Source organism: Daucus carota, chromosome 2 (genome assembly GCF_001625215.2).
Source record: "Daucus carota subsp. sativus chromosome 2, DH1 v3.0, whole genome shotgun sequence".
In the NCBI taxonomy this organism is placed as follows: Eukaryota; Viridiplantae; Streptophyta; class Magnoliopsida; order Apiales; family Apiaceae; genus Daucus; species Daucus carota.
In genome coordinates, this window is record NC_030382.2 from 54,280,002 (window position 1) to 54,291,187 (window position 11,186).

General features: G+C 32.5%; 1 protein-coding gene across 3 annotated transcripts; it reads right to left on the reverse strand.

Moving 5' to 3' along the window:
* Positions 1-1,493: 1,493 nt before the first annotated feature.
* On the reverse strand, positions 1,494-11,186 carry LOC108209673 (putative E3 ubiquitin-protein ligase RING1a). Of its 3 annotated transcripts, none has more exons than XM_017380714.2 (11): positions 10,890-11,186; positions 10,721-10,766; positions 9,345-9,403; positions 3,932-4,013; positions 3,727-3,847; positions 3,596-3,637; positions 3,179-3,368; positions 2,854-3,077; positions 2,499-2,606; positions 2,194-2,340; positions 1,494-2,100 (listed from the first exon to the last, which is right to left on the reverse strand). In XM_017380714.2, the coding sequence occupies exons 1-11, from the start codon at positions 11,017-11,019 to the stop codon at positions 2,047-2,049; spliced, it is 1,203 nt and encodes a 400-aa protein (XP_017236203.1). In that variant the 5' UTR covers positions 11,020-11,186; the 3' UTR covers positions 1,494-2,046. The 3 variants fall into 3 exon arrangements, with proteins under 3 accessions (XP_017236203.1, XP_017236202.1, XP_017236204.1); XM_017380713.2 differs by having other exon boundaries at positions 2,854-3,083; positions 10,890-11,159; XM_017380715.2 differs by having other exon boundaries at positions 1,506-2,100; positions 2,854-3,068; positions 10,890-11,159.

An 11,186-nucleotide genomic window follows, 5' to 3' on the forward strand; every position in this document is an offset into this window, starting at 1 on the left:
GGTAACAAAATAAAAGTTATATTTATAAATATAATCATGCATATTTATAATATGTTTTATTAAATTATTTTGTTGAATTGTATAATTATATTGTACTCTTTCTTATTAAATAACTCCAAAACAAATGAATCAGAAAACATTTATTACACATAATTCAAATCTATCGAAATAATTTAAGTTAAGCTATCATACATGAAAATATAATATAATTATTAAATGACACATATTTTATACAATATTCTATTAAATTTCATATTATTTGTTAATTATTTAGAATAACTAAGAAGAAAAACTGAGTATTATTATGAGAAAAATTCCTGGACTCTTTTCATTTTTCATATGTTCATATAATTTAATATGACATAATAAGTTTAATAATACAATAATTCATTTATTTTTTATATCTAAATATAGTTTTATTATTATAAAATTATGTAATGTTTTAGAATTACATATATAATTAATATATATTAATGAAAATCAAACATATATTTTATAAAGAATTTCATGATTTTATTTAAATAAATCACCACAGTAGAAATTATGGTTACTATATCTCTTTTTTAAAATGTATTATATAAAAAAATAAAATTGTGTTGGTCAATTTTTTTTTTCCTTTGTCGTCATTCATCAAATGATATACACACAAATATACGTTATTTTATTAGTATTTAAATTTATTTAAATTGAATATTTTTATAAAATATTAACCATTTATTTTATTTTTTTTAATTTAATATTAACCATTTATTATATACTAGATAGCATTTACTTATGAAACTATTAATAGTTTATATATTTAGAATTATTTCTTTTAGATAATTTTAAAATATATTTTATACAATATGTCAAAATGTTAATTTGTTATCTTCGATTGTTAGACATGTATTAAAATTTAATAATTATAATGTTCAATGAAATCAAAACTTGCGTGAATTAATAATTGTTTTTAATTTTAGTTTATATATACTCATATATTTCGTTATAAATAATCCTATTTTTCATGTTAAAATGTATTAAATGATAGTTAAAATATGACTCATTTTTATTTTTTTTTAATTTTTTTTAATTTTTAAAATTATATAATAAGTTAAAGTGATTATCAATGTATAAGTTCATCAAGAAGGTTAAATGATTATAATTTATAAAAAATATAAGTGGCTATTGAATCTAAAAAACCAAATTTGTTATGAAAATTTTCTAAAATTCTATTAATGAAATGTGTTCAACTTGATCCAGCATAAATAGTTTGATTTTGCTACATACCTGTAACTTTAACTTTGGTACTGGTCACTTGAAGGCTTTCCAAGTAAGGAGTTCAGAGTCTCATATTTAGATTAAAAAGAAGATATTTAGATTAAAAAGAAGACATAGAGATCAGATGTTTTCCTTTCAAATTAATCATAATAATTTCATGTTTTCCGAGATGCTTCGCATATAAGTGATGGTAAATTTTGTAACTTCAGCTAAAAATTAAGAACCAAGAATAACAATTGAGCACAATATTGTATAATAATAGCCAAGCGCCTTTGAGCTCGCTTGGGCAATACTATTGAATTTTCTCAAGGCCCACTCACCTCTTGATATTGTACATGAGCTATTTGGACCATCATCATCTCTTTATATTTATATTAACTTTTGTGCTGTTTTCAGCAATTCAACAGAAGCATTCATTAGTGTACATGCATAGCTGGAGACTGGAAGGAAATGGACTTATGTAATCGTTTATAATTTTGTTGGCCTGTCTTTTGTTTCATTAATCTAAGATGAGTTTCGATTGGTCTTTATGCACCAAGATGCTTTCAAGACGGATGGAGGCCGGGACTTCCACGAGCAGCAGAAGCAACTCGCTAATATGTTTTCCTAGATGCTTCGCATATAAGTGATGGTAAATTTTGTAACCTCAACTAAAATTTAAGAACCAAGAATAACAACCCTCTTTTCTGGTCCTAAACCTGCAGTAGCTAATATCCTCTCCAAGAGTATATTTCCATTCACCATTCTTGCCTGATCATTATAAACGTTCATCCTCGATGCCGTACATAATCAAGTTCGAACGGAATTCATTGAAGCTGGTAACTTCTGCCTGTATGCAAAACGCTGGAAAAAAGACAAACAATGTCACGTCCAAAAATTACAATGATCAGGGAATTGCATGCTAAACATACCAATTTTACTCATCAGATAGCTCACCATATCATGCTGAGTAATGCTATACATAGCTCGAAGTTCTGCCAAAGTTTCATGCCCCTCCAGGATACGCAATACATCTTTGTTGCTTTGTTGCACCAGAAAAATTTCAATTTCATGAACTTCAGCAGCAGTGTACGAAGCAACATACTGCAAAAACATAAGCAAAAACATTTCACAAAAACATCTGTTATAACAATCGATTAGCAACATCTTTACCAGAATTTCTTAGTAGAGGAAAGTACCAAAATTAATTTAATGATGATTATTAATGGCAAAATCGATTTGGATTTGTATAAAGATCATACCTGGCATAGTTTTCTAACCGTTGCAGTGGGTTCACAACGCATGTGTGGTTGCTGCAAACTTGGTAGTCTTTGTTCGTCCAAGGGCATGAGAATGAGATGTATTTTCAACTGAGGAAAGTTTAAGAGATAGAATCAGTATGTGCTTCCTTGAAAGAATAAGCATTAATTTGAAGAGGGTGATCTTTGTCTCTTTGATATAGTATCACAATGAAAAAAATAACTGCCACAAAGGGAAACATTCTTCATTTGATTGGGACTACAGCCATGTTTAGCAGTTCACAACCAAGTATGAGGAACTAAGGCATATGACAGGTGTGTGAGAAAGTGAACACTCAGTTCTGCATCTCATTATTACCGCATCTTCTTCCACTGTATCTTGGAGACTTTCAAGCAGCTTAGACAAGCGGTTGCTCCTTGCAATCTTTATATTCCCAGCACTCTGATTGCTGTGGCGAGTGTTGCTCCGCATGCCCCCTCTACCCCAAGCAAGCATTTCAGAGTTTACAACAAGTCCAGCGGATGCGCCCAAGGAATCTCTGTTAACTTCAGCATCATTTTCATCTCCTCTATCTGCACTCCCTGGCACTAAAGAGATCTGAGAATTTTGAAACCTCACCATCTCTTATATTGTTTTGGTTTGACTTCGGTCACCTACTCATCAACAGTAGAAGGATCCTTACCTCTATCACGGCCATTAGCATAATTCTCCTCATCAGATGCCTCCTGCTCCCTTTGGATCCTCCTTCCTCTGGAATTGCGATACACCTGTGATCTCCTCACGAATGCAGCAGCTGTTGCTCTAGCACTTGAGCGTTTCTTGCCTAGTGCCTCAGATTGTCGGCGCTGAGTCTGGGCAATTGAATCTTGGATCTGCCCAAGCATGAGTATATGCATGAGAACACAAATAAAAATGTATATAGTTCACTGTATGCCAACATTACAGTCTGCAACATGACCTCAGAGTACATGGACTAGTTCAATGGAAGTAGATTACAGTCATCAACCCCCCACCCATCTTCTTCAGCGCACATACAAAAAAGAAAATATTTGGAATAACATAAGGATTTTGACTTTAAGCATGAACCAATATAACTCACCTGCTTATAGCGAGTCCTCTCCTCTTCATGAAAAGCTAGTTCCTGATCGAGGGGTGAAAGTAGTGGGATAAAAAAGTAGGAATTTGACTAGTACTAAAAACTGTGTACTTTAAGCATCAGCCAAGTCATACCTCCTCTTCATACTTGTCAATGTCCGGATAAAGAGCAGAAATGAGTGCATCATACTTTGGGTCATCTCTCAGAGAACGACGACTTGCACAATGCGTACGGCATGCAGGGCACTCATTGTTTCTAAACAGGAGTTGCAGCAAAATTAAATAAGAGAGATTATATTTTTTACACAAAATAATTTACACCTGCTGCTTTTCAGCTTACCCCAGTCTCATTGATTTGTCGATGCATTCCCTGCAAAAGCGATGCAAACATTCCATAACCGTTCTTGTCTTCCTTATAATCCCTATCCATCAATCATAATAGATATCAAATATTTTCCTTTGAAAAAATATATATTGGCAAGAAAGAGAGTACAGTTCCTGAAACATGCTCGCTGTACTCTTGAGAACAAGGGGCAAACAGAATTTCTTTAAGTTTAGTTTGTTGAACTTATTTACAAACCGCTCGATTCAGATAGGAAAAAAAATATTCTTCTACTACGTGATATAAAATGTTTTTAAACTTTTTCCAGGTAGTTCATAGCATAGATAAGCATCGTTTATGACAATAAAGTGCATATGGACTTCAGATTTCAGAAACTAAGCACAGCAACTGATATGTACATGAATCAAAACTATAAATCATTTTGTTTCTATTTTATATTAATTCATACTAGAGATTACATAGAGCATTCCATTTCAAGTATTAATAATTGCATAGATCTGATTTGCAGTCTTGCACATCTCTAAACAGCATGAATCCATGAGGGTCTATAGATACTAATAACCAGCCAGCTGCTTTAATGCAAGAAATATATCAAAGTTTGTGTCATGATGTCTCAATGATCTCCAGTAAGACTCATAGGTACACCATTGTTTCTCTGAATTAGAACATAGAGAGAGTTCAATTTTTTTATTATATTGGATAATACAATTGACCAGAACAACCACTATATCAGCATTCTACAATATCAGTTAACTGCAAATGATAAGCAAGGAGTTTATAATGATGAAGATGACATTATTGCCTCCTAATATAATTAGTCATCAAGTAAATAATTCATTTTGGATAGAGTTACGGAACTGAGAATTTATATATAATTATACAATTATATAATACTAGCCTTAACCCGTGCGATGCATGGGTGTATTTTAGTTAATAAATTTTTTATATATGTTTAAACTAATAATTTGTTTTAGTATGTTGTTGGCAGGATTCCAACCTTTGAGTTGTAGTAGCATCTTAGTTAAATATAAAAAATTCAATCTAACGGTTCTCATCAATTTGATTTAAGTGATCCATTGCATTGTATCGGGCTACAAACCAACGAACAACTTTTGCATGTTTGGCTTTAATAAGATAGTATAGATATGTATAATGAGTTGAGAAGAATATAATATTTCTTACATATTAGGATAAATCAAATACATAATTCCTAACCTAAAACATAACACACCTGTTCAAATTTAGCAAAAATATTTTATTAAAAAAAATGCTTTGTTGAACTTATATTTCAGTGTTGAAAGAGATCTGCATTTTACTGAGTGATAAGATTATCGTGCACGTGCACGCCATATAGAATTAGAATTAGATGAAAGTTAAGCAGAAGGAAAGACGTGCCTTTTGAAGTTCTTTGGATGCACCTCAAGCACTCGTATACAAAAAAAAAATTAAAATTGGATGGTAAAATGTTCTACAATCATGCTGCAACATCCAGTGATTTCACATATTAAATTAATTAATTAATATTTTTTCATATTTAATTTTAAAATATAGAATTGATGAATATTATTTGCAGAGACGAAACTACTCAAGGGCTAACCTGGGCTTAAGCCCAGGGTAGTTTTTGAAAAAAAAGTCTAGTAGTTATATATATTATGCAATTTATGTGTTACTTGAATCCAATCCCACTATCAATTAGGTCCTGCCCATCAATATAATCAACTAGATACAGGGAATAGAATAGAAAATGTGGAGTAACTAGGTGGAGTTTTATTTTTTTCGATCCCTAGTATAGTGCAGAGTGAGTATATCTCTATTAGATCTCAGCACATGAGGTCTTTCGACCTCATAAATATACCGGTGGGTATATTTTTGTTCGTTATTGACTTGTCAAGCCCACCCCAATCCAAATTTCTGGTTCCGTCCCTGATTATTTGATCGGTGAATTTGTTAGATGTGGATAGGTATGGTTACGTGGTTTGTTTATAAATCTATATATGTGGGATTAGTGGGAAACTGTATATACACAATTTTGGTTTATCTTAATCAAAAGACTTATCTAAATATTGATATTTTTATAAAAAGAATACAATTGTAGGGTCATGTTCTAGAGAGAACCATTAGGAAGAGAACCCTTAGAACCACTACCTTATTTCTAGTATTAGTTAGGATTTTGCAGCCGAACTGCACATGAAAAAAATGTCTTATTTATGTATTATATTTTGAAATTACTTTTGAACACACACAACAATGCAAAAAACCATGTATTTAGATTTAGATCTTGAAAATCTATGAAAAATATCGGATTTTGCAGCAGAACCTTAGTGGTTCAATGGTTCTATTTTAAGCATTGGTTCTCTCTTGAGCGCGACCCTACAAGTGTATTATAAATACATGTACAAGACTAGTAGCAGGAGAGAAGAGAGACGTAAGAGGTCCATAGCTCGAGACCTCAAAGAACAATAATAAAAAATAGAGGTGAACAACGAAGAGAGAAAAGAGAAGGAAACTATCTTTTGCTACGCAGCAGTTCAGGTTAAACAATCTGGGCGTGTTTAGGTGTCTTCTATTTATATACTCATTATCTTCATGTTTTTATTAGTAGAACTTGTAACCATTCTTCCTTGTACATGTACTTATTTAGCTTGGGATGAGTTAATAAATCGTTGATAATTTTACTTTGATATTCAAATAAATTGATTTGTCATTATTGTTATGTAAATTGATTTTAATCATCCTAAATATGATATATAGAAACCTGTGACATTTTTTGTGTAAATATAATAGCACTCATTTAATATTATTAATAACATGCGGCATTAAATACACTGACTAAGCTTGTAGTTCTGTAAGCTAAGCTAATAGTTATGAAGGTTATTAAATTCATATACGCGTGCATGTAATTTACAAGGTGTAGTAGTTGTATTAGAATAAAGAATTTATTGTTAATGTTAAGGAGCATATTAATGACTAGTTAATGATGGTAATTATATTTAGCTCATGCTAATATATTATATACCACTCTACAAGTACTCTGCTGGTTGTTTTATATTAATGGTGCAAGACTAGTTGTTTGGTTTGTGTGGAGCTCACCCTTATGTTAGTCCTAAAATATTTTGGTAATCTATATTATTATCACAATGATCAATTTTAGTATTTTAATTAGAATAAAATATTGACATGTGCACTTTTGGATAATTTTATTGATTATATTATTATACTATTCTTTAGATGTGAGTGGAAGGAATAAAAGTGTCATGTGCCCGCGGAAGCTATTCTGATATTGAGCAATTAATTATTATTGTTTCAGATACGAATTTTATTCTTCTTTTCTTTTGATTTATATTTTTATTGCTCGTCATATTTATCGTCAACATTCTGGCACACACTGTTTTATTCATCTCGTATCCTTATTGTTGGAATTATTATTCTCAACTCATTAATATTTATCTCTATTGTTTCGCATTTGTTTTGCGACATTGATCCGTTTTGTTGAGTGAGTTGGCAACACTTTATAACCTATGTGTGCGGGCTCTTAAACCTATTGGTGTGGTTAAATCACATACGAGTTCAAGGACTTTGGAGTGTCTGATGAACTCGGCACTTACTCGTATATGTCCTGTGTGTATACGAGCACGTCTCTAGAGTATGAGATGATGTATTGATCATGATCACTATTATATGTTTTCTTCTCGTGAATTATCGGAGAATGATTCTCTGTTTATAGAAATGCTTTGTGCATTTCATGTCAACTCTTCTCGTGGATTACCGGAGGAGAACTCTCTGTTTTGTGCTTTGTTTTCTGCAAGTACATAATTGCATAAGAGACCCTTTTGTATACATACCTTTCTTGATTCAGCCTTATGTATACTCCGTCTTATTTGGTCCATTTTATTTTGGATATATTGTGGTTATCTTCTCGTTGTCTAATCAACTTCATCTCCTTTTGTTCTGATATTTGGCTTGTTACCTTGGGTTGGTAAGATACAATCCACTCAGTTATAATAGTTTTTGCATTCCTTTAAATTATATTTGTACTGGGCATTTTGGCCATGCATATTATTTCTTTTCGGCAGGTAATCAGGAGTAAGCGGGCCTTGAGACGAGTGTCATCTAGTTTTTGGTTGTAGTCTTAGATTATTTAACATAATTTATGGATGAATTCAGTTGATTGATTTCAGACTTTCTTTTATGTAGTGTCAATTGGAGATTTTCAAACTACTTTTATTCATTAAAATTATTATTGTCCCTTTTTTAGTTTAAGTTTGATATTGTTCATACTTGATTTTGATATTCAGTTGTAATTAATGGTCCGAAAATTCGGGCTGTAACACATGCAATCATTTTTCAAACCAAAATAATGTGTGAAGGTAAGTTACAATTAAATTTGATACCAATGGTCATAGTGAAAAAACTAATCAGCAGTCACAAGACTCACACTTTCTTTAAACAAAAACAGAATCATAATTGTTCGACTTGGTGGTACTTTTTAGTTGAGAGTAATTTGGTTAAATAGATTAGATGGAGTGTAGAGCATTTCATCAACCAGGTTAAAGGCATACTTAAGGGTATCGGATTTCTTGAAGATTAATACAAGAAGTGCAAGCAGTCATAGTTGTCTTGGAAATGAAGAGAAAGAGTTGTTCTTTTTCTGCAAAAATTACAATACAATAATGTCTCTTTTTTGTCATCAATCTCCGCATCTCAATAACTTATGTGAACTCATGAGTTAAGACTGCTAAATACAATTCAGATCTGGGAAATATAACACAAAATCAACATAGATTATAAGAATTCATATATAAGATCCACACCCTCATACCAATAATAATAATTTCCGGCTCACCCTATTCAAATTATTGTATAGTGTGTAATATTTTGTAACCCTGCTTTAACGTCCCTAATACACACACACACACACACACACACACACACATGTATACACACATATATATATATACTCCCTCCATTCCTTTTTAAGTGTCATTTTTTGACTGGGTTTGAATTCCAAATTAAGTGTCACATTTATATTTTCAAGACAATTATTTATGTTCTCAATACAAATGTATATTCCTTTTACCTCAATACCCTTACCTTTGAAACTCTCATTAAAATTTATTCATGGTAGTTTGATGGATAAAATTAGAAAATAAAACTTACATTAATGACAATATAACCTAATAATTGCACATCTTAATAGTTGTGCCGAGTCGAAAAATGACACTTAAAATGGAATGGAGGGAGTATATTATCAAACAAATCTTTTAAGCCTACTGTCAAACAAGAAGATAAACAGCTTTTTACTTGTGTATAGTACAAGTAGTTCTAACAAGATTCCAGTACAGTACAGAACATCATGCTCCGCCACATTAAATACCAGATGATCATTTATATCAAAGAGCCAAAAGAGTACCTAGACAAATTGGACATTGTACTTCCTTGCGTATATCAGGCAAATGAACAATAATATATCTGAAACACCAGCAAACAGAGTAAGCACAATTTGCAATACAAGGCACCATGCAGATTGCGGAGTATATAAGATGCATAGAAACGGATGCCTTTTTACGAGATAATGAATTAATGTTGATAAATTAAGTTTCTGAAGATGTTCTCAAGTATGTACAGACACTCGGTCTGAAACTAAAGAATCCCGAACCAACCATCCAACACCACTCATGATTAAAAACTTAGAATTTACAAACAACATGACTTTAACAGGCACAGGTACTAAAGTACAAAATACTATAGAATGATAGCGATCCTTGAATTACAAGTACATGATTCCACTTCTCCTCTAAAAGCACCACCCCATGTGCGCCAGCACTAACAGTGGTTTAAAGACAGACACAGTTAAATCAACACAAGTCATTAGGATAACTGTTACACTGAAGCAAAACATGGATTGATGCCAGAGATGCAAATTCATGTCACCTGATGAGATAGTATGCACGAATTAAATAGAAAATTTTCACATGGACAAGCTTTAAGATTGTAAAATTACATTAGAAATACAGGATACAAGTTCAATAGTAAAAAATCATCTAGACCATGCTACTAGAATTCTATAGTTCACCACTTTACTGTTTGCACGTTGAGCCACTAAATTTCATTTAAGTTGACATCACACAGACATGTATAGGTTATATAGCATATTCAGATGCTCCTTCCTTGAGGAAACGAATTTTGACCATCATACTAACAAAAAGAGAAAACAGATTGGAGCGATATCACAATTATGAAACCAAGTACGGAGACAGTTCTTTTAGACTTTTATTGTTAAGTAGACCCCATTAATGATCAAAAACAATAAAAACCGTCAATTGAAACATTGCACAAGGAAAACACACCATCACGAACAATATTCCAGCTGGAATTCGAACACTTCACAGTTCACACTGATAAAACAATCACACGTGTTAAAAAAGAAAAAGACCTTTTTCACTCCATCGGATGTACAGCAACTTCACAAAAACCAGAAGAAAAAACGTTCAACAACAAATTACTATCTTCAACTCCCTTAAACAACCAATCCCTGTGGCAAGATGCAAACAAAACACACAAAATCCTCCGAAACCGTCCACAACAACTCCTATACAACTCACTCGTAAAAGTGCAGCAACACAGTCAATCAACCACACTTAACACATGCAGATCCGCACACACATCGATCATATTAACAATCACCACAACAGAATAAACTCAAAACACGAAAACACTCGACATAATGGAACACTCAACAAAACGCACACACAACACATATACACATATCTAAAACAGAAATCATACTCTTCATCGTCGCCAGCGGGACTCGAAGAACGGCTTCCGTTTGAATCTGTAACAAAACAATCGCAAAACAAAAAATTCAAAAACAGAAACAAAAGACTAGAGATAACAAATAAGCAAGAAATGTTGACTGAAATCAGACAAATTTATCACGTATCTCGAGTTAATAAACCTGATTGCTCTTCTTGAGGCTGCTCATCGCTGTTCTGGTTACGCTGTACGGAAGAATTGTTGTTGTTTTGGTTTGTATTATCATCGTCAGAGCCAGCAGGACTGTTCACAGAACGCTTCTGTGCAGGCATTGTATGTGTATCTATAGTGACGGTGGCGTAGCGACCGAGATGCGCCGGAGATCGATACGATACGCACAGCGACTAATTGTGTGCGTTTGAGAGAGAGAGGGTTGTTATATGGGAGAGGCGGATGAGCAGAGGCAGCACTGTGGGCTTCCCGTGGTGTTTTTATACTT

Excerpts from the sequence above, each read along its gene's own strand:
- LOC108209673 (XM_017380713.2), bottom strand. The coding sequence starts at position 11,019 with ATGCCTGCACAGAAGCGTTCTGTGAACAGTCCTGCTGGCTCTGACGAT. Across the intron at positions 3,848-3,931 it reads GACAAATCAATGAGACTGGG|AAACAATGAGTGCCCTGCAT; the intron begins GTAAGCTGAAAA and ends ACTCCTGTTTAG. Across the intron at positions 2,101-2,193 it reads GCATTACTCAGCATGATATG|CGTTTTGCATACAGGCAGAA; the intron begins GTGAGCTATCTG and ends TCTTTTTTCCAG.